The 26,831-nt window shown below is 42.4% G+C and overlaps 1 protein-coding gene across 1 annotated transcript; it reads right to left on the minus strand.

The window, feature by feature from the left end:
• Window positions 1-466: 466 nt before the first annotated feature.
• Window positions 467-3,700, minus strand: CTLA4 (cytotoxic T-lymphocyte associated protein 4). The gene is made up of 4 exons (XM_054278430.1): window positions 3,643-3,700; window positions 2,085-2,435; window positions 1,511-1,620; window positions 467-637 (listed from the first exon to the last, which is right to left on the minus strand). The coding sequence occupies exons 1-4, from the start codon at window positions 3,698-3,700 to the stop codon at window positions 467-469; spliced, it is 690 nt and encodes a 229-aa protein (XP_054134405.1).
• Window positions 3,701-26,831: the final 23,131 nt, after the last annotated feature.

Below are 26,831 nucleotides of genomic sequence, written 5' to 3' on the forward strand. Positions count from 1 at the left end.
TGTCATCAGTGCCAGCCTATGGGGAGGCCTCTGTGGAAGTACAGAGCACTAATGCCAGAAATTGAGCTAATAAATATCAATGCAGGGAAAAAAATCAACATTCCTTTGTACATTAGTGTGCTCTCCTACCTCACCCCCCCAGACTTGTGGATCAGCCTTGCAATGGCACACAAGTCTCTGTCATAATAGTGTTTGTTTCGGTTGATCAGTAGGCATGATGAAATTTGACAGTAAGATGCTCGACTGCAACAGCAATAGCTCTTAATGCTACACACTTCTATATATACATATTACATATTGGTACAATACATCTCAAAAAAGTCAATGGCCTAATGTAGCCATCTTTATATGATAGGGTTAATCTTCAAATATGAATACATATGCTATTTATTTTCCTCCAAACCATTGAAGTTACAAAGAACATTCTCTCACCTTCCTGTATGCCTTTTGTAAAAAGACAGTTAATTTATTTCTTTAACTGAAATGAATTAGCAGACACTCCATCCCAGCTAGGAAATGGTTTCTCTCCTTCCTTGTTACAGTTAACAGTGATATGGAATGGAATCACTTTTTTCTCTAGCTTTTCAGAAGGCATTTTCACATAGACTCCAGTAGTGAGACATCGTCTTCTCTTTATCTGTAACATATGGGAAGTAAGTAAAATAAACAGGCAAACACAGCATAATCATTGAGCAGCACATTTTAGAGAAACCAATGGATATTCTTCCTTTACTGAGTAGAATGTATTCTAGACATCTTTCTCTGCTTCTTAATAGAAGATCTGTTAAGAGCACTTGATAGAGGATCAGGATGTACAGGGGCTATTTATGCAAAGGGGAAAAAAAGAGTCCTGCCATTCATTTATCTCTTTGAAGGTGCTTCTGCTTCAGAGTTCAGTGTTGGTTCAAAGCTAGGAGTGTTCACACCTGACAGCTTCATTTACCTTCTAGGGACAAGGACTGATTGAAAAATCATTGTTTGGTTTCAAGCTCAGGTTCACCAGGCTTACATTTTGCATACTTTGGTGCAGACATTTCTAGCTGTGAAATTAGAAAGGCTTGAAGTTACACTTCCCCTATCCAAGGAGAAGGTTGTTTAAATTTGCTTTGCAGAGGTGAATGATGAGAAAAGGAAAAAATTAAATTCTGGGATTTTGTGTGACTCATTTGTGAAGAGAGAGTACACATGAAGAACTGTTGCCTTCAATCCCAAAAGCATCCAGGATTTTGCCTGGTTTTAAGCATCCAGCCCTATGCCAAGGCTCAGTCCAGCTGATGGAAGCTGGCTGCTTTCTAGTATGCTGGCAACACAAATGAGCCATAAATAAATATAAGTAGCAGGTCCAGCAAGTTCTCTTGTTTTGCATTATTGTAATAACATTGCACTTGCAAAGTGGAGCATCCCACTGGGTTTGTTCATGGTGTTCTTCCCTGTTCTCATTTCTTTCTCCTTGTCCTCATCACACAAAGGGGCATTATTAGCAGAAGGGGGCTGAGTTGATGGGACTTACCGCTTTGCCCACAAGAATGGCTGAGATGATGATACTGTAGAGAAAAAATCCTGAGGCAGTAGCTCCTAATACCCAGAGGTATATGGCAGTGTCTGGACAAGGTTCTGGATCTAAAACATATGATATCACACATGTCACGTCACACAGGAGTCTCATAAGGAAGGCCCTAGAGTCAGTGAGTCAGTCTCTATGCTGCTTTTCTCTAGCATGTGCTATCCCAGGATACCACCAGGACTGAGCTCTGGGTCGCTGCCTACTCAACCTCCAGTGAAAAGAGTTTTTATCTGTAGAAGAGCTCACATCTTACTCTGACTTTTGCCCTTCTGTATCTAACTGCCTAGACACAGGTGTACACTGCATGGTGTTGCTTATGCTATCATTCCTTGGCTATGACTATGCTTGCTTTGGGCATCTGCAGGGAGACCTGGACGAAATAAGAGCTAATCAAGATTTTCAGTGCTGAAACCAGTATTCACCCTCACTTCTTACAAACAGAACTCTGAAGACCTTTGAGATGTAATAGCTGCTCCCTTAACTTGGAAGTATCCCAGTGCTGTGAACCTGCTTGCCTTACCAATGACATAGAGATGTGTGCCATTTCCCTTGTTCATGAAATAGGGTGGGGGGTACATCCGCTCCATCTTGCAAATGTAAAGCCCAGTGTCATTTGCTTGCAGGCCAGCCAGCGTGAGGGTCACATTGTTTTGGCCAGGGGTAACATGGCACTGAATGATCTTTTCCACAAAGAATGTTTTGAACTCCATGGTGTATGATGAAGCACAGATTTCTGTGATCTGGTCACCAGTCTGTTTAAGCAAAGTCACTCGAATTTCCTGTGCATTCCCGATGTTCTTGTATTTACACACCAAGCTGGCAACTCCTTGCCTGTTGGCCAGCACAATTGCTGGCTGAGTCACTTCCATTACTGTAAGGAAGTAAAGAGTGTGATGGTAAGTGAGCAGTCAAGAAAGGATCTGGAGTCATTTACTTCAAACCTGTACAGTAGGAAGGGAGTTCTGCCACTTCCTCCTATCCAGTATATATATATATATATATATAAAATAGGGTGATTCCTAGAAATGCTGTTTTCAAAGAAGGGACTCCAAGACCACAATACACATTAGCAGTGCATTAATATTCTTTAAAAAGCTCAATAAATGCTTTTATTACTAAAAATTATTTCATAAATCTCAGCAATTACTTGTTGCTTAAATAGTAGGCTATTTGGCCCACTTAGGCAATAAATGGCTTGCATACTTTAGTTTTCCTCAATACCATCTTCTTAGTATACATAAGAAACTAAAAAAAAAAAATATAGATGATAAGGTTGAAATTTTAAATTTAAAATCAGACTTTTAAACCACAATTTCTGCCTAGTAGAAATATATTTACATTTAGGAACAAAAATGTTGACATCTTATATGGAACACGGAACAGAATGATTTAGATAACAGTAAAACTGAATAGAAAATCTGTTTGCATACTTTGTTTCTGATCTTTTTTCTCCTTACTTTTAACTAGCTACTCTCAAGCCACAGTATACACAGCAACAATATATTTCCCAAGCTAATGTAACAGCACATTACAAAGCCTGATGAACAGACTGCAGAAAAAAATCTCAAGGGGAAATTACTGGACCATGTACAACCTCACTGACAGCTTTTTGCAATTTCTATATTCTATCATGACACATGATGGGATGGCACAGTCTTTTGCTTTAGTAAGCTGTGAGGACTCAGCATTGTTTTTTAAATCTCATTTTATATTAGTCCATTTTGGGGCAGGGTTTATCTTGTCAGTTCTGCAATGCAAGAATTCCAGATGAAGAGTAGAATTTCTCCATGCATTCAAACCCCTATACCCATGTTATCAGCTGTCACAACTTCACTTGCAGGGCCTGGTTTTTCAAGATCTTTTCTTCCTTCTTGAGCTACTCTGAATGTTGCCCAGTGTCCCTCAAATGGTATTGCTCTACAGTCTGTGTCTGGTTTTCCAGACATCTTGCAGTGCACCAAGACCTCGCTCCCATTAGTCCTGTGTGTCACCCTGTTGTGCCAAGTCTGTCTCCTGCAAGGACATGAAACTGAAAACAAGTCAACAACCCCAGATACTTGCCTCCTTCATCTACCCACCTTCAGCAATGGCAGTGGCTGTGCAGAGAAAGCCCACGGTGACCAATATTGAGAGCATTCCTGTGCTGGGACAGGCTGAAGGTGCTGATGCCTTTAGAGTTTAAGACAAACTGGAACTCTCAGGACTGGAAAAGAGGTGACGCCTTTCAGGATACTGAATCTTCGAAATGTTTGAACCCACACAGAGCCAGTGTGTATATATAGCTTTGATCCCAGATGCTGTACCTGAAAGTAGTATGAAGCTTTGTTTTGGTTTTACGAGAAAGGAAGCAGTGGGTTTGATTAGTACGTGCACAGTTAACCTCAAACAGTATGAACAAAAACAACTATTCAGCACATGGAAAATATATATTCAATCTGAAACTGCCATCCATTCTGCTTTAAGAACTGTGGGAGGAAAGGTAATCATCATTAGAGCAGTTCAGGTCCTTTGGAGGTGCCAGCTTGCAGAATCATAGCACTTAATATTTTAGCAATCATCAGGTATTTCCGACCAGGACAACAAGCAGAGAACTGTACTTCTGCCTAATGTGGCACAGTGAATCCCTGCAAACTAGACTTTTTATGGAGGACTTGCTTCCACCCCAAATTTCTTTGCTTGCTTTAATATTAGTGCTTTTGATGTTTAAAAATTGCTACCCCTTCTAAAAACTGATTACACTTGGAATTACTTCATCTTTTTGTATCAGCAATGTGACTTGAATCATAACCCAGCCTCTTTAAGCTTTCCTGTTTCCAAGAAAAAATTATCTAGGTTTATAGGTAATGACTTCCACATCTATACAGAACTTTGCTACCTATGGACTTTACTGCCTAACTACCTTGACATCAACGATGAAAAACACTGCAGGAGCTTTGATTATTGCTATCTCTGCTTAGAGCACCTGCGTCATTTCAAACCTCAGTGAAACCAGTTTTGCTCATGGACCTTTTCAAAATCATGTAGGCTCTGAAAATTGTTCTGCTTTTTTATATTATAAGCTGTCACATCCCTGAATCATTGCCTAAAGAATTCCATAAAAATGAGAGGTCACTTCAGCTATTCTGAAGGTCGGCATTCTTTTTTTAACCCACACTTTGAGAAGTTCTTTTAGAAGGTGCTTCATCATTTATATATGTAGATCTAGTAGATTGCAAAGACCTGGTTTTGCTCTGTGACCTAGAAAAATTAACAGCATTAGTTATTGAACACTAGCCGGCCCAATACAAAGATCTGGGATAAATACTTAGTCTTCAAATCATATAAATAATTAATGATGTAAATAAGCTTACTGCTTCCATGCCTAGGTTATGCAGTATTTGTTTGCAATGACAGGTTCACAGTCGTTTTAATCTTGACCAGCATTCAAAACAGAACTGATTATAAAAATGCTGCTATGGGAAAATGAAAAACTGCACCCTAATAATGAGACAGGCACTTACTGTATTACTGGTTAGACGAGCTTAAATCAATTTTAATATTAAATGTAAAATAAATGCTATTGCAACATCATGTACCAGAATATCAGTGAGATTTATGGCATGAAATTACCAGTTTATGCCTGACATTTTCATATCCAGAGTAGTAACTAAATTATCTGCCCTTTGTATCTTTTGGGCTTGGGTTTTGCATGCAGTTAAACAAATTATGCATTTGAGTTTCATCAGCTATGGTGTCATCTTCTGATAATTGATTGAGACTGCTAATTGATGGTGCAATTAGCCACTAAACACTGGCAAAGAATTGCCATGTAAAGCTCAGTGCTCATGCCACACATACACATGGGATCTTGCCCTGCTAGAGTGACAGGCAGCACTCTGGCACTCCTCTCTCTCCTGTTTGAGACTGTTCTAGCAAGCTTTGTTTCCAGTGGTACTCATCGTGTTTCTTGGCTGTTTTGTCCTCAGGATGTATTTTCAGATCCACAGCTTTTTCCTTTTTACCCCTGTTCCTCCTTAAAAGCCTTGTGTTATGATAATTAGTTTTCTAAGTAAAGCACAACATGTCTCCCTTTGGAGTCTCTTGAAGTCATCTCTGTCTTCACTGCCCAAGTGAGCCCAGGCTGCCTTTAGTTATCCCTTCCAATGGATGATTGCCTTGCCATGGTGCCCTCTACCCTTCCTAATCAAACTTTAGCTCTTGAGTTAATGTATGCAGACAGCAGGTAGATCGTGCAGTAGAAGAGATCTTTTTCCAAATAAGATCTCACTTTCACTGCTCCCATCCTTTCCAGCTCAGTTACAGCATGGAACAAGGTATTGATAACAGAAGGAGTTCTCCACTAAAATAAAATCCACAAAAATCGCTGGGGACACCTTTTGTCTCCTCTGTGTCCTTTATCTAACTACTCTTCAGCTGGTCAAGATTCTCTGGACTTCTGCTTGCCCTTCCTTCCCTGAATATATCATATGAAAAGGCCATGCTTTGTGGGCTACAACCACTGGACCTATCTTACCTAGTTACTGCACCTTCTTGTCTGTGTAGTCTGGAATCTTCCTGTCCTGACTCTTTTATCCTGTCCTGACTCTTTTATCCTGTCCTGACTCTACATCTTTCACCCTTTCCCATGAATGGAACCTTACACATGGTCTAGTGGCCAGACAAGGGAATGGCTGAAAGAAGAGCCCTAATTTTGACTTTGAAATTCAGGTCTTTAGAGTGAAGTTATTCCTCAGGCTGTTTCTAAAAGCTTGTGCTTTGTGCTCCCAAAGATCAATGTGATATTCTTCTTCCCTTTAATGCACTTACTTATACTGTAGTTCTCTTTGTTCTTGGGGGTGTTATTAATTCCCATGTCACAGGAAACCTTTATAGTTTACATATGCTACCACAGCAAAGTGTCAGAGCAGGGGAGAGGACTGAGGGCCTTGCAGTGCAAAGCTGCAGAGCCTTAAAAAAAAGGGGATCATCTTAGGAGTGGCTTGGACTTCACAACCTCTTTGAACTTAGCTGAGGGAGGAACATGCAGTTTTACACTGGACTACACTACTGTGATTACTCAGATTGCTAGGAAGTTAAATAACTAGGTTTCTCATATAAGTTTCTTTCTCATTTTGGGTTAGTCACTTGCATTCTAGTGATTTGGTTTTCTTCACTGAACACTTATTAGGGCAAACCTTCCTGCTGATACCCTGTCAGAATTCCCATTGCAAAATGTTTTTATTCACAAAATTATTTTCACACTTGTAAGCCTGTCTCAGGATGCCCATGTTTTTTTGCTGTGACAGGAACTTGCTTGGTAAATTGCTTGAGATGTAATGGGGAGAAGAAATTCTTATAATTTGCATAAGTATCTGGTTTCAGGATATTATGCTAAACTCAAAATGTGAGATCATGTCTTACTATGTTGAACAGTTCACGTTTTTACCACGTTCGTTTGCCACAAACCTATTGGGGTTTCAAAGTGCTCTGTCATTTGAAAAAAATCCAGACCTCTAAGTGGTATGGCTGAAGAAAAATTTTTTTGCACAAAACAAGAGGTAAAGAGAAAAGGAAATAACAGAGTGACTGGAAAAATACTGTTTCATTACCATTAAAGGACTAAAACCTGGTTAGTTTAAGTAAAGGCCTAGATATAACCAAGTTTGGTGGATCAGACTTAGTTCCCAAAGGAATCACAATTCACATCACAAAACTACTGATTTTTAAGTCTCTCATAATTGTTGCCTTTTTCTCAGCTTTTAACCTGGTTTTGTAAATGCTGCTCTCCAGTCCTAAGCCTGTTCCCTCAATCCCGCCTCAGAACAGGTGAGAACAGCATTAGCTGAGGAATTCTCTTTCCACTACTTCTTAGAGCACATGGGGTTGCTGCTCTTGTGAGCTTCTGCTGATGAGTAGATTGTCCAAAAAGATTTGAGATGGGGGTGAATATTTGAGTGTCCTTTTTCTTTGTGAGACAGTCATTGGTATTTCTTTTCTGGAAGCTAGGCTTTGTTTCCCCTACAATAAAGTCAATTATATCCAAGCTTTCCTGATATGCACAGCATCTATAATTATCTAACACAGAGGTCAAATTTCTTCCCAGCTTTTTAATGCTGCCAGTTCTCAGTTAGCCTTGAGTGTCTGCATTCTAGCCCTTACCTTGCTGGGTTTGCTACATGTTATTTGTATTAAGCCATCTATGTCCCAGTAGCAACCAGGTCTGCATGAATTGCCTCCACCCCATCCCTAAGCAGTTTATGGTCAAAATGTAAGATCTGGGATGTATGGAAAGATATACAAACAGAAATAAGAGGAAATAGAGACACAGGACGGAGAAACACAGGCAAAAGGTCTTCACACGCTGACTTCCTTATTCTTCTCCAGTTTCCTGCAGGGGGTTGTGTCAAGGGAAAGATTTTAGGACAAATTTTAACAGAAACCATAAGTGTCTTGGCAGATGTTTAACAACTTTCTTTTACTGCAAGGAATTTTCTAAAGAAGAGCTCCACATATTTGTTGTTTCTAGACTAATCACTTGGGGTTGAGCACGGAATAAATCAGGTACCTTCACCTCAAAGCAAAGACTGAAAGCTAGTCTGTTTTCATGAATAAGCAGAGAAGAACCAAAGGAACCCCCAAGTCTAAAATTAAGATTTGAGTGTTTCCCACGACTAGAGAAATACTGGAGAAGTGTTTTATACTTCCACTTTCCTTTACTTCTTTAAGCATTGCAAAAAGGAAAAACAGCAAGAGGTAGACATATTTCTGAGTCTCTGTCTCTGACATTGCAGCAGTTTGAATTTAATGAGGGACGCAAGAATAAGTCATGAAGTTTTGCTGAAAACATGTGAGAAATGACATTCTAATCAAAAATTAGATGCGTACAAAATATTTTAAAAGGGTGCAGATAAGGAGCATAATTAAGGGCCTGCTTCCAGTTTACACAGGACTAATTAAGTCCCTGATGTGTAAAAAAAAAATGAATTATGGTATTTCAATCTAATAAGATCAAAGCAGGACTCCTGAAAAACATAGAATTAAACCTTTATAAAACAAAAGACTCAATGAAGTTTACATAAAAGAGAGAGTGTTCCAGCTCAGTAGACTTATGGAGAATCCAAATGTTTTAAAGACAAGGAGACCTGGCCAAGAAAGTAATTTTCATAAGTTCACAGAGTGAAGTTCATCCAAGGAAGGGCATGGAGCAGATTCTAAATTACTGCTTTGAATTAATGACGAGTAATGAAGGTCAACTTCATTTGCCAAAGTCTGGAGGCCATTTCAGAAGAGTGGATGTGAGCTGATAGTTAGAATGGGATGGGCTAGAAAATGAAAGTAAATTGAATTAAATTAAATTAAGGGAGAAGTCAGTAATGTAGCAGAAGGCAGAAGTCACTGGATAGGCACAAAGAGAATGACAAGGTGTTGAAACTGGCAGATTCACGCTAACATTTGGAATACACAGCAGTGAGCCAACATTTGTCAAGGCCAGCAGAGATTGTTTCAGCAGTTGAGGTGAACAGGAATCATGAGCTAAGGCTTCTATAGATATTTGGTCACATTCAGCCTTGTCCACCTTTTGTCTGATTTGCCTTTGCAGGGACTAGAACTCAGAGGTAAAGCACAGTATGTGTCTCTTCCCAGGGGCACACTGAGTTTGGGAAGACAAGCCACAAGCCTCGGACATTTTAGGGGAACAGTTTCTATGTGGAAATCTCAGATGGCTTGTAATGAGATGGAGGCAGGGAAATGAGAATACCCAGGGGGGAAAGGATGTTCTGGCAGAAATATGAGTGGCTGGATCAGTGAAGGGTACATGAGTGAAGTATAGTCCAAGATAAAACCTGCCCAGAAGTCTCTTATGAGTGAAAAAACATTTCAGTGAAGACCAGATAATGCACCACCTTCATCTCTGTCAATAATGCTCTTTAAATTTTGCATGACAGAGCTAGGCAATACAAGCACTAGAAACTCAGCAGTAGGGATGGGGACCATTTCAGAATCCCTCCGTGCTAAAAATCTTGCCTTGCTTTCCTGTTTCAGACACCTTCTCCTTGCCTCTTTCCTTGCAGTTTTATTTACAAAAATCATAGAATGAATAGTGACTTTATCACAGATTGTTTATTCAGGGCTTGTATGAGAATGTAATCCTGGGAATTATGTCTAAGATCTCTAGGGTTGATGTCCTGATTTAAGGAACTTTAATGTTCAGTCTGTTTGCCTCTGCTCCATGCCACCACATGTTACTGACAGTTTACAGTGATGTATGCAAGGATTATGGGTTGCCATTAGAATGGTTATTTAATCATAGGCTGGGGGCTCTGGAAAACAAAAATACAGATTTTCTAGCAGAGGATTGTACAATAAATTCCAGACTTTGCAAGAACCTTTCTGATTTTGAAATGTAGCAGTTGCAAAAAAAAAATTGTCACTCCATAAGGCAGACATCTCTGCAAATGGGATACTATAGTCAAACAGTGGCTTTATGGCTGGCATCAGCAAACTAAAAGCAGGTCGTGTACCTTCCAAAATGTATCAGCTGCAGGATTTGTTGTTCAACCTGCTCTTCCTCACAGAATCTGATCTCATGTACAAAGCCTTACTCTTGGAGTAGTGATAACTCAAACTCCCTTTATCTTCCCTAGTTTCTGAAATATTTGAAACCGTATTTCTAGGACTTAGCAATTGCCCTTTCCCAAAGTGCCTACCAGGGCTAAGTACAAAAACAAACCCCTGAAATATCTGAAAGGCCAGATGTGCAAGGGGAGGCTGAAGTCTTTCATTAGCCAAAGTGAAGTTTGAAATAGCTGACAAGCTTAGAAGCTCAGAAGCTCCTTCTTACTCTCCCTCTTTGCTGACAGGTATTAGCGCTCCCTACAAGATTTGTCTTTGTCATATTCTTAGGCAGTCACGTCATAGCAACTCTTAAGGATATTAACTGGAATGTGTGAGTGTGGCCAGCTTGCTCTCCTGGTTGTTTAAGTTGAGTACTGGATAAGGCCTGCTATAAGGCCTCTGACTGCAGTGAGCATTCAACTTAGGTGCTTCATCACAGCTCTAGCTGGTTCCTCCCACTGTCATACCTGACAACCCAGCTAGGAAATCCTACATTTTAAAATTCAAATCCATCCTCTAAAAGAATTCTTTATGTTTTGACAACAGGGATGACACACTACAAGGTATGATAGTGATCCATTTTGTTGGCCTGCGTACTAGGGATAAAGGGGAGAATCAAAGAAGTTTGCAAATGTATTCCTAGAGGGGAAAGAAATTATGAAAAAAGGCTGCAAAATTAGTAAGAGAGGATGGGCTTGTGGGTAACACACCACTTGGAGAATTCTTCTTTTCAATATCAGTGAGCTCATATCCAGTACATACAAAGAAAACAAATGTGTTGGATGGGGACCAATAAAAATCAAACTCTAAGCAATACAGGAAGACGTTTTGAATTTTACAATTTTGAAGAAATGTTGAAGGAAAAAGGAAATTTTTTTAGAAAATGCATGTACCTATTTTCATAAAACTTTTTTTAAGTCCCCCACAATATAGTTCATTTTAAAATCATTAGCTCTTTTGCAAAAAAAGACCCAGCAGTATCTTACATATCGGCAAAATATATTTTTTCTTTTTTGTGTCTAGAACCAATAATAGATGAAAGGAGGAAAAGGTGAAGGAAACCTTTTTCAGCAAAAGCAACTCTAGCTAAGCAAAGCTTTCTTGAGAAAGTTTCACTTCCTAAGGTTTTTTGCTATGTTTGCTCATTTAAATGGCCATTGTATTAACCCACTTTCTGAGAGTTTCAAATGTCAGCAATTAACTGATGCCATTTAGAAAAAGTGGAAGAAAGCAAACTGCCTGGTTCTCATTAATCTAAGCACATCAACAAATTTGCTGCCAGAGCCTTGTAATTGCTGTTCCTGCAGTACTACGTGCTTCATATATCAGCCTGTGCTGGGTTATTGCCAGGGGCCAAGATTCAGTGAAAGTACGTGTATGGTGTCTCTGTACTAGAGACTTGGGCTGCAGGGGTTCAGCAGGACTCAGTCTCCCTTCATTACCATTCCTTCAGCTGCTGAACTACAGCACTGCCCATTCCTGCTTGAAGGGGTTTAACTACAAACGCTCTCTAAGAGCACTTTTCTTGCTGCTCTTTTAATACTGCGTCCTGAAACAGAGTAGTTTCATTTTCAAGCTATTTAATGGTAGATTGTGTGGAAGCCATAATGCACTGAGCCGGCAAATGCAGGCTCTGGAGAGGATGCAGCAATAATTTCTGTCTGTGACTTGGCAGTGACTGGTTAGTGTTTTGTTAAACTCCCTGGGCCACTGAGGAGCTGGAGACACATGGAGCTGCAGGCTCTGGAGTCTTGGGAAATTTGTGTTTGCCTGATATACTGTCAATCCTTGGAATGGGGCTTTTGTTTTTGAAATAAACTTCTGCAGCCAAAAGTTTAGGACAGGAGATAGTAATACACTTCAGGAGCTTGACCAGTACAATCATATTCTTTAATAACAAGGAAAAAAAGTCAGAATTTCACATTAAATAATTCTCAAATTTTTTTTTTCAAATTAAATTATTTTCTTGTTCTTTCAAAGCATTATTTTCCATCCAAAACCCCACTATTTTTAAATATTCAACAATATTTAAATAGTCACCATCCAAATCAGGTTTTAATTGGTTTAGGATTAAATGTCTGCTTTGAAGCCTCCAAATTATTACTTGTTTAACTTTTCTAATTCACAAAAAAATCATTTTTTTCCTTTCAGTCTTACTGAAATGAGCCCTCTTGACTTTCCAAATTTGCCAATGAAACACAAAAACTAATTATTCATTGAGTTCCAATGAACACCTTTCATAAAACTTGCGAATCATGCAAACGAATCACCTTCTGAGAAATAGTTATAGGTCATTTTGTGGTAGAAGTTTGAAATATGACTCAATGACTCTCACTTGCACACCATAACCTCCTCACTCACCTGATTATTTAGCCTTTTGCCCTGTCTATGGTTTTGAGCTCATTGCCATCCTCCTTCATACCACCATCAATCTTCTCTCGTTTTCTTTTGCTTACAAAAATTGTTCTTTATCTTTTGAGATATGAAATGCCACCATCCTGTGAGGCAAATGCAACTGAGACAGAAATGGTTACATGACTTGGTTCATGAAGTTCCTTGTAAAACCTGTTACTACTCAGATGGTGTCAGCAGAAAGGACACGGAGCACCCACCCGTCCCTGGGGTACCCTGGCACCCCCAGGTAGCACCAATACAGAGATGGCAGGGAGAGCAGGGAAAGCAGGGAGAGCAGGCCTGGCCTGCCAGCTGATGTTGCTCAGTATCTCTAGCAGGGCAAAAATTCTTTTTGGCAAAAGGTGGAGGGATTTTCTTCACAGAGGTCTGTCCTTGCAGGTGAACCCCTAGGGAAAACAAACACCAAGAAACAAACCAGAACTGAGACACACAAGGTCAAACTGAGGGACCAGAGGCAGAGGAGTGAAACGAAGTAGCTTTGATTTCCCCTTCCTTTTGCACCCACCCCACTCTTTTAATTTCCCTCTTCTCTGTACCCTGCGACTGCAAATGCTGCTGCCAGTGAGTGTGGTGGGAAGCAAGGGCTGCCAGCTTCCTCTTCACTGTCAATCAACAACCCCCTGAAGTGAATCACTGTCAGTCCCTCCCCAGCAGCCTCTCTGAGGGACCCTGGCCTCATTCACCCTCATGCTGCCAGGCTTTCCAGCTGACCTTGAATGGGAACACCCCTGCTTCTTGCTTTAGTATTGCTGCTTGCAATTTGCACAAGAAATGTTCTCTTTCTTGCACTTCTCACTCATGCATAGGACCTGTGAGGCCTTGGGGTGGTATCCCAGGTACCCCAGCTGGGCACAGGTCCTTCCCTTTGCACTAAAATGGACAGCAGCCATCTGCACACTGTTTACATGGTAATCCATTTGCTCAGCACTTTCAGGGATTAACTGCATTTTTAGTTAACCTGCATTTGCTGTTACTTGGATTCACTCAAATAAGTGCCCACAGTTTCTTCAAGGCTTTTCCTCACTTACCCAGCTTAATAACAAATGTCATAAAGGCCATATCTAGCCTGTACACTCCTAGCTGTTTAAATGTCTACCATAATTGTCCATGTCATTGTTGGACATTTTCTCCCCTTGATGGGTGGAAGTTTTCTACAGGAGTGCATGCCTTCAGCAACTATCATTCGCTTAGCAGGAAAGGGAAGGCAGATGATAAGGGATTTTGTTGTCAAGGCCAGATTGATTCTTCAATTCCAATGCCACCAAGACCTCCAGTCCTTGCAGATCAAGCAGCAGCAGAACTTACCCAATGGCACCTTATCCTCTGAGTTGCACTTCAGGGGCATTGTGAAGTCCAGACAACTGACATGCCTTAGTGGTAAGTCATGTTTCATGTGACTTCATTTCTGATGAAGATATGACAAAAAGTTTGTCCTTGTACTCTAGAAACTGCAGGCAGCTCTAATTTCCATTGGGAATTCTCAACCTTCAAGAGGAAATTCTCCTCGGGGAGCAATGCTGTTTACCAACCAACAGGGCCACCTCTGCTGTTACATTGTGGGCACACATTGAGTGCAGGTACTGTGGTGCTGCTTTTGAGCTGCTAAAAGATTCCTCTTGTGACAGTGACCTTACACAAAGCAGCACTAAGCCTTCCCTTCAAAGGGAGGACTTGGCCTGCTGTTGTTGGAGGTGTGCTACTGCCAGATCTCAGTTCTTATCTCTTAAGCTAAAGTAGCTATCACTCTCCCACCTCATTTCCCTCATGCAAGCCCAAACCACCACCTTTTAATTGATTAAACTCATGGGATTTTACTGTATAAATTATTGTGACCCAAGTGAGAAGACACTGCATAGTGCATGAACTGTCTCATCACAGAGAGAAGGAAGGCTCCCTGTCACGTGGGTGTGGTTTCACTGACAGCCTGATCCCATGGAAGAGCAACTTGTACCAGAATGGGCAGGATCATTTCCTGCCCTCGCAAATACCCAGCCAGGTAGCCCAGTGCCTCTCTCTCCCTTGTTGTGGCATTAGCCTTTGTGCAGCTGTGTAAGATAAATCCTTTCTTTGCTCCAGTTCATGCCACTGCCAAATTAGTCCCAGAGCCACCACAACACAGTGGTGGTACAGCTGGAGACCAGAGAAACAGTATGGATGGTGCTGCCTTTCCTTGATAATGCTGACTGAGATCCGGTAAAGCAGATCATGAAAACAGCTTGTATGTAAAATACCGCCTAGCACAAAACACTCCTGACAGTCAGGACAATTCCTCAAGGCTTTCTCCTAAACCACATACATTTTGTTTGTATTTAAATCTTTCTAAGTCTTGACTCTCCAGCACACTGTATATAGTACATCTAATATACAGTGAAGATAAGCAAATCCTAAACATGTAGTCTATTATATGGCTTGACACACAAGTGTGATATGGCACACACTTGTGAGCAGTGTCACCTCAGGGAATACATGGATGGAATGAGTCTTTGAAATTGAAATTATTTCTGCACAATTGTCTGGTGTGGCACTTGAGGTCTACTCAGCTTTGACTTCAAAGGTCCTCTAGGCAATGACTGCCATCATAAAGTTTTCTGGCAAAATGATAATTTTGCTCTGATAGAAAGGGCTGAAGGAGGGACTGTGAAAAATATCAGAACTATTTAATGTGAACAGAGAAATGTCTTCCAGAAACACACAGTTCACTACAGAGACAGACAGACATATCAAGTGAATGTGATGGGGTTAAAGCAGGGCTCACCTCTCTCTCCAAAGAAAAAGCCAAATCTGGGCATGTTGGGAACCTCAAGAGGGAGGTCAGGGAAAAGGAGCTCTGGGGGCCCAGAATTTCACTCTAGTTGTCTTTGTTTATAAGGTAAATCCTGTTGGATCAGCCATAGCCATAGGAATGATGGAGATGTGAGGAACTCTGATATTCGTCTCTGTGAACAGCATATGCTGCTTTGGCTGTTTGCCACAAGATACTTGTTTCTGGAATGAATGGATCTGGGCTCCAGAAATATCCTGTCTGTCCCCACACCATTCTCCAGCAGCCATGCCTGAGTGTTGTAAGATATTTAAACTCAAAGATCAAGTGTTAGTTACCAGCTGACAGTTCTGGCAGGAGGACAGCCAGCCCTTACCCCAGGGCAGCCATCAAGTGCCCTCACCAAAGGGCCTCACACTTGTGGAGTGAGGATGTTCCAGTACCACCCCCAGCCAGATAAGCAGTTTGGATACAGCCACCCAGCTTTGGAGGCTGAGAGGTTCTCACAGGAGTGTCCTTGGGCCCATTTGATTTACTAACAGAGACAGAGCAAGATTTAGCCCCAAGGAAAGGGTGCAAAGGGAACTTTTCATGCAAGCTTTCTGACCGATGTTCCTGTAACTCTGGTGGTTGGAACCATGAGGCTTTATAAGGAACTCACAAGGTTCTCCCCTTCTAGGAAGAACATACCTTTTACCTTAAAGAGTGGGCCTCAAATCTTAAAAGCATTGTTAGTTTTTCCTCTAAAATACACCCACCCACACCTTCAAGAAGCATTTGGACAACCTCTCAGGCACATGGTATGATGTGTGGGGTTGTCCAGTACAGGACAGGAGTTGGACTTTGATGATCTTTGTGGGTCCCTTCCAGCTCAGGATATTCTATGATTCTATATTTATCCTTCACATCTATGGTGTTGTCATCTTCTCATTAGGACCGGGTTTGTAATCTTTTCTCTAGTCCTTGTAAGTGGGGTGCAACAAGAAACTACTGCTGACCACTATAACTTGACAGCCCCAAAGAAAAGAGAAGATAAAAAGAGATGGGGAGTGAATCTAAGCCTAATTTATCTAAATTTAGCATCCCTCCAAAATAGTCAAGCATATCCAGTTAGGTAAAAACTCTGGTGTAAATGTGTAATGAAAAAAATAACTTAGAAGTAAAAAAATGAGTTGAGTGTGCAATAATGTCCTTATCAGGCCTCCTTGATAGATGAACAGGGCAATCTATATCTTTGGCCTTTCCCCTTTGGCAAGAGTGTTATGTGTTGTCATGCAGTATATTCTTAGAAAAGCCTCTGCCATACCTTCCTGAAGAATTCATTTCCCGCAAGCCTCCCCCTTTTCAGTTTGAGAGCTGTGGGTTTGTACAAAGCGTCACTGTAAAATAGGTCTACCACAGCCAAATGTCACTTGACATGCTACATTCTCAGAACCAGCAATATCGTGCCCTTGGCAGGAATGATGAAATATCGAGGGTAACTATGAAATGCGTGTGAGCCGGACGAGTCTTTCCTTTCGTATCCTCCTCAGCACCAGTGCTTTCTGCTTGAGTGTGGAATGGCTGCGTGGCTGGATGCCCCTCTCAGGTGTCCTCCAGAAGGGAATGTGCTCTCTGCTTGTTTTGCTCAGTGTTGCTCACAGTTGTGCTGGGCACAGAGCTGGGCACCAGAGCTGAAAGCTCAGTGCCCTTCTGCAGGTCACAGAATATTTGCACTGGGGTCCAGTCACAGAGATTTGCACGGCCCCAGACAAAGCCCACAAGGCATTTCATAGCAGGAGCTGCATGGGATAGGGAAAAGGTACTATCAGTGTCGTGGGGCTCCAGCCCAAAGCTCGAACAAATCCAATACGTCAAGTTCATTTCTCACTGGTCACTACACCATTCCCCAGTCAGCAGGTGAGGCATGGAGAGTGGAGCATCCTGGCAGGTGTTCTGGTGGGAGCACCACACAGGAAAACAATAGTGGCTTTTTGCCTTGGCCAGTTTTGTGCAGAGCCCAATTCTCCTGCCAGGGAACATTTCATCATTGCTCAGAGCTGATGTCTCCATAATTTACGAGGCTGAAGGCACACTGCACAAGAATGTGAGGTGAAAACCCAAAGTTTATCAGTAGTTTGGGAGCTCATGGGAAATGTAGGGAATATTTCCTGCTGTCCTAGGATGGAGTCATTCTTTGTTTTACAGAGTCTTAAACTGGGAAGCAGAAGTGTAGACCTGGAATAGTTGACTAAATTGAGTAAAGCTTATTCCTGGGGTTTGTATTATCAGGCTTTTTCTGTCAATTGAGACAAGTGAGCACTACGGAATGAACAGAGTTGTGAGAACTGTAGTGAACCTTCTGAAGCCTCCAGTTACCTCATTTGGCCTTCATATAAAGAATGAGCAAACAGACCCCTGACCTCTTTCTCTCCTCCCCACATCCTCTTATGTGGGAACTATCCAAGCCAGTCCTGGGAGACTTCTAGTACTCCACACTGATGTCACTGCTTTCAAGAACATTTGTTGCTTTTGGAAATGCATCAAATTCCTCTGGACCCTGGGGAAAGGCTGAATGGGATCTTAGCTGAAGAGGCACCTCCCAGCTCCTTTTCCCACATGCAGTTTTCCTCAGCTCACAAAGTGCCCGTGTTGCACAGAGGACTGCAGCCCCTTGTGTGCAACAGCCCTTCAGAGTAGGTGGTTTTCCGAAAGGGACACACAGCTTTTCTTCCAGCTATCTAACTTAGCCTTCTTCTGCTTGCAACAGTGCAGTTGGATGCATGACAAAGCTGAGGCGAGGCACATCCCAGAATCTGTGGGGTGCTGCTAGCTAGCTCCCTGTGGGCCTGTAAAGGCAGGAGAATTTTGATCTACGTGGATCAGCAGGTAGAGAAACACTGCTTCTTGAGATACCAGGGACTGCCCCCTCCGTAGCTGCCCTCCTGTCCCCAAGAGCTTGTGGCAGAAGGGCTGTGAATCAGTGTGAATGTTAAGAGAGCCAGAATGAACTCTCGGCTGCGCAGGGGGGACGGTGCCATTTGCAGACTCTTGGTGCAAAACAGCAGCTCATGGCTTTCTGCAGAGGCCCCGGCGTGGCCGGAGCAGCGGGGACCTGCGGGGCCGGGGCGAGAGGAGCGGCCGCAGCGGCGGAAGGCGGCCGCGGGGGGGCGCTGGCGTTCGGTGCCAGCGCCGCGGGCGGGGAGAGCGCGGCCCCGCCCGCCCCAGCGGCACCAGCCCGGGCACGCACTCGCACGGCTCGGCACGGCACGGCACGGCTCGGCACGGCACGGCTCGGCACGGCAAGGCACGGCACGGCTCGGAGTGCGTCTGTGCACCCCCAGAGGGGGAGTGCTCAGCGTGTGCGAGCTGTGGGGCAGTGCATTCCTCAGCCGCTTGTCACTGACTGCCGCCGCGGCTCGGGAACAGGAGATGACAGTGTGAATGCAGCTTGCTGTAAATTGTGGATGCTGCTGAAGCCCACTGCTATTCCATCAGCACACCCACAAGCAGACCTACAGCAAATAGCAGCGTACTTAATCCACATTCGTTTATTTAATGTCCATGACTCAAAGCTCCTGTGCAGGAATAAAGATTACTTTTTTATTTTTTTTTTCTTCCCTCCCTCCCCCAGGAATTGGAGTAATGTGTTGTACAAATGCTACAAGTTTAAAGGCAGAGAAATGGCATAGAGAATTTTTAAATATCATTAAAGTAATTTAAAATCACTCTGCCTTGCACACTTGTATCGCTTACACTTAGTAAAGCAATTGAGTTTCCAATTATTGGGCACACAGTGATCTATTTTCTTTTTTCTATAAATGTTGCCATTTTATTCTGAAGACAGTAAAGGCATAGGTGTGCACTACATTTCAGGATCATATTCTGTATTTTCTCATTTCCTCTTTTAGTATTAGATGCTCCTTTTAATTCCTGATTAATTTATTTCCTTCTGGGACTTTTTATTTATCTCCTTCTAGCTCATGCCTATGTGTTCAAGGGGAAAAGCTGAAATTCTATGCAGACAAGTAAAAACTGAAACAGCAAAGAGCTGTTGCTTGTGCCTTTCCCACTGTGACTACTTCAGGCAACACCTCAGGCCCATTTGGGTGTTTGTAGATCTTAGGGGGTGGCTGGGCTTGGATGAGCAGCGTACCTCCATCCCCAAATGACCATGTAAGAGTTGCTGTACCAGTGACATGGTTAACTGAGCAGTCATAGTACAGACACATTTTGTGAGGCCACTTGAGCTAAGTAGCTCTCTGGCAGCTGTCTGCTTCTGTCGAGCTCTGCATACTGTGAAGCCTTTTAATTCCTTTTCTCTTAGCAAGCACTCAACCCCACAGAGTTTTTCTTCTAAATTCCTTTAACTGTGTCAAAGAATAAAGAAGTCTGCAGATGACGGATTTCTCTTCTAATCTGAATTCTTTGCACCAGCTTGAGCAGTCTTGCTTGGAGAAGCAGCAAGCAGTTTTCTACCCACCTGTGAGGGAACACCTGCTCTGCTGCAGACGGATGTCAGCAGTGATAGCTTGCTACTCCCTGCCCAGATCACTTTCCCTTGCCAGCTGATGTTCTGGACTAGGGCAATGATATTATTTCCTTAGGATTTCTGACAGAGTACCCAGCTCAAACTGAAGATGAACCAAACAGAAGGCAGAGTGGAGCAAGAGGTGGGAAGGTCTTTTTCTGGGAACTGCCTAAGGCAGCCTGCTAGCCAGTGCAAATGTCTGTATTCCAGGCAGTTCTCCAGAGCCTCCTCAAATCATCAGAGAGCAATCATCTGTTTACTGATGTCAGATGTTAGATGAAATGAACCTGGTTTCCTTAGGCTCTCTCATAGACCATTAATGAACTCGCTGTAGTGCCAAGTATAGATCTACATAAATTGCTAAAAATTAGTGAAATGCAGGTTATTTTAACATGTGGTCTGGCAACTGGCAGTCGTGCCATTTTTGTGATTGAACAAAACAACCAGGAAAATGGGAAAATGTGAAAATGTGTCTTTATATCATCCTGATACAAAACAGGATCACCCTGATAGGAATGAAAGAGTTGAGTTCAGAGATGATCACAGAATCATAGAGTAGTTTGGGTTGAAAGGCACCTTTAAAGATCTCTAGACTAACCCTTGTGCAATGAGCAGTAAGATCTTAAACTAGAACAGGTTGCCCAGAGCCCTGTCCAACCTGACCTTGGATGTTTCCAGAGCTGGGACATCTCCTCTCTCTCTGGACAGCCTTCCACTGTTTCACTACCCTCATTGTCAAAAATTTATTCCTTATATCTAGTCTAAATCTGCCTTCATTTAGTTTGAAACAATTGCCCCTTGTCCTATTGCATCAGATCCTGCTAAAATATCTGTCCCCATTTTTCTTGTAGGGCCCCTTTAAGGCTGCAATAGCGTGGCCCTGGAGCCTGCACTTCTCCAGGCTGAACAACTCCAGCTCTCTCAGCCTGTCCTCATAGGAGAGGTGTTCATCCTTCTGATCATTTTCGTGGCCCTCCTCTGGATGTTCTCCACCAGGTCCATGCCTTTCCTGTGTCAAGGACACAGTACTCCAGGTGGGACCCCATAAAAGCAATGTAGAGGGGCAGAATCCCCTCCCTCATTCTGCTGTCTTCACTGCTTTGGATGCAGCCCAGGACAGGACTGGCTTTCTGGGCTGGGAGCACATGGCTCATGTCCAGCCTCTCATCCAGCAGCACTCCAAGTCCTTCTCAGCAGGGCTGCTCTCAGTCTGTTTGTGCCCCATCCTGGATTATAACAGGGATTGCCCTGACCCAGGTACAGCACCTTGCACTTGGTCTTATTAAACCTTATGAGATTCCCGTGGACCCACTTCTCAAGCTTGTCCAGGACCCTCTGGATGCCATCCCATCCATCAGGTGTGCCAACAGGACCAGTCAACTTGGTGGTGTCTGCAAACTTGCCAAGGGTGCACCCAATTGCACTGTCCATTGTAAGTGAGGAAGATGTGCAACAGTACAGGCCTCAGCACAGACCCAAGGGACACCATTTGTCATGATGTCCATCTGAGTATTGAGCCATTGATCTCTACCCTCTGGATACCATTGACCAACCAATTCCTCATCCATTGATCAGTTCACCCATCAAATCCATCTCTCTCCAATTTAGAGAGAAAGGTACAGGGGGACTATGTCAAAGGCCTTATAGAAGTTCAGATAGATGACATCTGTAGCTTTTCCCCTGTACCCTGATGTAGTCACTCCATAACAGAAGGACACTAGGTTGTCTGTGTTGATCTGTTCCATGATTTTCGCATGCACTGAGGTGAGTTTGACAGCTCAGTAGATCTCATGGTCCTCCTTTCTATGCTTCTTTAAAATGGGTGCAGTATTTCCCTTTTTGCAGTTACCTAGGACTTCATTTGACTGCCATGTCTTTGCAAATATCCCAGAGAATGGCTTGGCAACTACATCAGCCAATTCCCTGGGACTCTGGGATGCATCTCATCAGGTGCCCTAAATGGTCACAAATGTGATCTTCTCTTACAGTGGGAGGCACTTTGCTCCCCCAGTCTGCCTGCCATGCAGTCCACCCACTCGAGATGTGGGAAGAGAGCTTTCCAGTGGACACTGAGGTAAAAAAAGTTTTTGAGTAGCTCAGCCTTCTCCTCTTCCATTGTTACCAGTTTGCCAGGGGGCAGTGTGCACTTTCTTTGACATTCATGGAGATTTGGCATCAAATCAGGGCTGAACTATTTCTAAAGCAAACTATTAATGAATACAAAGTGCCCAGGTGTAGAAGACAGCTATTACATTTATATTACGTGATGAAATTAGTATAATGAAATTTAGAAACAAATAAATACACTATCTCCCATGAATTTTATGAAGTGCTCCTTCACTGAGGACCCTTTCCCTATTTTCCTTTTTTCTCACATCTAATTTTCCAAATCTTCCACCAGGGTGTTACTTTATTGTGCACCAGAGGAGGGAGATACATATCCACAAACCTTCTGAGAAATAAATTTAGAAGAAATACAAAACAACAAGCAAGTCTTTCTGCACCACTCTCTGTGTGAAGAGAATTGTTCAGTCTCACACCTGTTAAATAGCTTACTTAGGGATTAAACTAGTGCTAGCTACTGAAAATATAGTGAGCCATATAGTGATCATCACATGGTCTTCAGGTGCTGCAATGCATGAGTGTGTCTGTGGGAATCAGAGCCCACTGAGTGTCATACACAAATGACAATCAATGCTGTTCTAAGTCCATCTTTTTAATTGCTTTGCTGGCAGATGGATTCTGCACAGTCTCATTTTCTCACTGCAGGCTGCCTTTGTTTTTTCACACTTTCTAATCAGATAATTCAGTATGGTTTGCAGACACATCACTCTGCAGAGACATATACACCACTAAAAAGGTCTCACAGGTTTTTTTTCTGCAGCGTTGGAGTCGCTCCGTTCTGGTGACTTAACTCTTCAAAACCTAAAACATCTCAATAGAAAAGGAAACAGGTTTTACATATGTGAGGGTTGTCATGTTGTTTTTGAGATAATGGAGTCATTTCCACTTTCTCTCCATTCTCCTTGTTTGAAAGTCATAAAAAGTTGACTGTCAGTCTCTTCATTTATATTAAAGACTCGAGCTTCAAGCTATCTCCTGAAATACTTTTCCAGTAAGAGCATCTGAAAAGTTTTTGCAAAATTATTTGCTTTATTTATCTAGGAAAAGATAAGATGACCTCACATTTTGACTCCTTCCAAGTATATGAAGAAGTCAAAGGCTTTTAAAAGAACCCATGTCCTAAAAACTTAATGGATTATTTAGGTGGCATGCATAGTTCAGCCTTGTAGTGCCTACAATGGTCTCTGTACATCTGATGGCTCAGGAGTTCCTGATTTATTTAAGCTGCTTTCAGGTACTTGACTCTGGAGAATAGAGATCTCACATTGATTTTGTTCCTTCAGAGTACCAGATCTCTTGAAGAGCTTCTGTTTGTCCTTTTTTCTTGTAACAACAGAAGTTTGTTCTGATGTGCCACTGTTCTTTGTCTCACTCTTCACAGCGAGACTTCGAGACTTCACCTTCTCATGATACAGGCTGTTGCCCAGTGGATGGCTAAATTTCTTCTGAGGTTTTGAAGGAATGCTTCCTCCCATGGTTGTCCCCTCTGTGCACAGAACTTGCCAAGTCATATCAAGAGTGGCAGAGACCTCTGATTTGGGGCAAAAGAACCATTACACAGCCTCTGTGTATTTTTGTATTAGTTCTTCAAAGCAACTTACATGTTGCCATACTAATTCCCTTGGGGATGGGACTCCTGCTATAATGTGGAGATATCTCTTCCTCCATGTCAGCAGTGAGATTCCATATTTGTTAAAGAAATACCAGCACATGCTGACATTGCAAAGAGGGCACAGTACTTGTGGTTTCGTTCAGCATCACTGTCAGCAATTTCCCTGTTCTGTCAGTTGATATTTGTGAGTGCAGCTGGAACCTGGAGGCCAATGGGCTGGAGATGACAAATTTGTTTTGATCCAAGAAAGGGAGGGTTCTTTTGAAATCAAAGTAATTGGTGTTGAAATCTAAATTAAAATGACTGAATTGCCAAGGCTTCCTCAGTGCAGAAGGAGGTTAATTAGGCTACCATACTTCTCCTGAGCCGTCCTTGCTTTGAGAGAATGAGTAACAACATGAGCTGGAGTCCACATACATAATGCCATTAGGTTTATTGTTCTGCTTTTACAGCTTGCAGTAAAGAGAACTGTTGCAATTAATGAATGAAGTGGATACAATGCTGCAGCCAAGATCTGGGCGAGGCATAAAATACAGAGCCTAGTTCTGCCAGTCACATACTGGTAGGAGAAAGCACCGTAGTTTGTCAGGAAAGGAAAATGAGATCAGCTCATCACTGAAAAGAAATCTCTCCCTCACATGTATTTGACAGCATCCTACTAAAACTCTCCAGGAATGATAGCTGGGAGCAGAGAGGAAGTTAATGAAGGCTCAGAGGAAGAAAAAGACCATTCAACCAATTAGCCAGAAACTGGAGACACTCCTCTGCAGATTGCTGGCTGCAGCAGGCAGGTTATATGTGGTGTTATGAAACAAAAAAATGTTTCCAGTTCCAAATTTCACGCTCTTGCACCAGTGTAAATCCCAAACAGTCACTGCTGACTGTTCACTGTTGTGTAGCGGAGAGATGTAGATTGTGTTCCTCTTCTCAAGCATTAAACTGGTGTTTGACTGAAAACAAAGCCAGCTAACCCCAACAGGTAGTAACAATATATATTCCTCTTTTCATTCCTTTCTCACTGGTTATACACGCAATTTAAAAGCAAGCAGCTACATATGCCAATCACATTACAATTCCTTGCATTTTCTTGTATTCTATTTCCCAGTCAATCAGCTGTCATCTGTTTTGTCTTTACCCTCTAAACTCTTCAGGGCATGGAATTTCACTTTTCAGTTTATACAGCATGGAAAAAAGTTGATCTTTGATTATTATTGTCATATAAATGTGTATTTGTGATCACAGTGATTGCAATTGCATAAAATGAAAATCATAAATATTATTTCTCAAAGCTCCTGTTAAAGGCCCTGAGATGATTGCTAGGTAATGATAGAAACACATTTATTTTAGGGCAAGTTAGGCCATCATAAAGGCTTAATATCTTCCACTGGAGCAGCTAGGTTTGCTGGAAACCAGACACCACTGCCAGATGGAGCACAGGTCTGTGTGTTTCTGTTCAGTTGCAAAAAGCCTCATGAGTTCTGGGTCCCCCAGGATGAGGCAAGAGAGTTCCTATGATCTAGTTTGCAAGAGGAGTGACTGATGGATTCAGAAAGCAAATTTCTTTAGGCATGTTTTTTTCCATTAGAAAGGGGCACACTTTGCCAACCAGAGAGCAGGGCAGGCAGCAGTCCCTGAGCAGGTGGATGGTTTGTGCAAGGAGACCTTACACCAAGCAACGCTGGGGAAATAGAAAACCATGCTGGCATAACTCTAAAAGAAATATTAAATTCTCACAGAACTGATTATATGTGTAAATGTTTACCCCCTCTCAACCATGTACAGATATTTCCCATAGGATAAAGCATTTTCAGTATGTTCTAATGGTGGGAGTGGGGGTGAGGGGCAGAAGGGGTGTGGGTCTAAAGCTTCCTTCTGCCCTTTGAAAAGCATTCATTTGTCTTCTGGGTTGTGTACCTGTGCTTGATCTAAACTCTGTTCTTCCTCCTTGTTTTTCCCCCAGTACCATGATGTTGCAAATTTGTTGCGAGTCAAGCATCAGCAAATCTCTCTCTCTCGTGGAACTATTTCAGAGCAGCGCTGTGCTTGAATTCAGTGTGAGGGGATCACCTGTGGTTTCTGGGTTGTGCAGTGAGAGAGATCACTTACAGAGCTCTCTGTTGATATTATTTTTTTGGTTTCCCTTTGATGTTGACATGTGCAGCCATATAAATAAGTGATAAAGTGAAAAATAAGCTTTGGGAAAACCACAGCTCTGATAGCCAGATGTGTTCCAAGTGATAAATAAGAGATATGTCAGAAAGGAAGTGAAATGTGTGGAAGAAAGAAAATGAGAATATTTAGGTGTTTCTGTCCCAGCCCCTGCAACTTTGCAGGTTTGGTTTTATACTTTCCCCTCTGCTGCTCTTAGTGCTGACATTTACTGAAGAAGGGAATGAGGAGCTGACAAAACATCTTCTGAAGTTATCCCTGTCATTTGCACTACAAAATGAGGACCTTGACCAAGACTTGGAGTCCCAGGCACTGTACAAAGAGCTTGCAGTCACAATAAGGAAAATACATAGAAAGTGCCAATGAAAGCTCAGAGGCAGTGCTTATAACAAAGCTCACCCATCTGCTTCTCTGTGTCATCTTTACACTATCTGTGTCATCTTTACATCATCTTGCTTCTGCCAAGACTTTCTGATGACCTCCCAGTACAGGTGATCTTGGCCAGCAAGTTGTTGAATTGTAGGGACAGCAGGTACCCAGAGGTACAGGGCATCTGCAGGAATAGATGAAGGAATAGACATCAGTCATTGTTCTTGCTGTACATGGATTTGCTTGCAATCTGTGCAAGAATAAATTGCAGACTAATTTATCCTTTGCATGCAAAGCAAGTTCCGCAGTTTGAAGAGGGAATGTATGCCAAGGATGCTTCTCAATACCCTGGCAATCTTCTTGAGGAATAAAAAATGTGAGTCAGTCTGAAGCTCCTGCTCCCAAGTCAGACTCATTACCTTCACTTGCCTTCTTGCTGTGTAATGTGATGTATTCCCAATCTTTCCTGAAAAGCAGTGGAACAGATGACCTTCACAAGTGTCCAACCAGGTGGCACAGACAAATTCTGACACACATCTTTGACTTTCTGCTGCCTTCAATTTGCCATACTCTATTATCACAGTGTACAGCCATGCTGCTTTACTACTTTACTCCCACAGCAGCCGACATTCCTTTTTTCATGGAAAAGTGTTTCCCAATCCTGTCATGTGATAGCCAAAGGTTGTCATCCTCTGTCCATAGTGCTAGGGGA

The sequence above is a fragment of the Melozone crissalis genome, unplaced genomic scaffold (genome assembly GCF_028551555.1).
Source record: "Melozone crissalis strain CALT ecotype California unplaced genomic scaffold, PUWL_Pcris_2 ptg000023l_1, whole genome shotgun sequence".
NCBI lineage: Eukaryota > Metazoa > Chordata > Aves > Passeriformes > Passerellidae > Melozone > Melozone crissalis.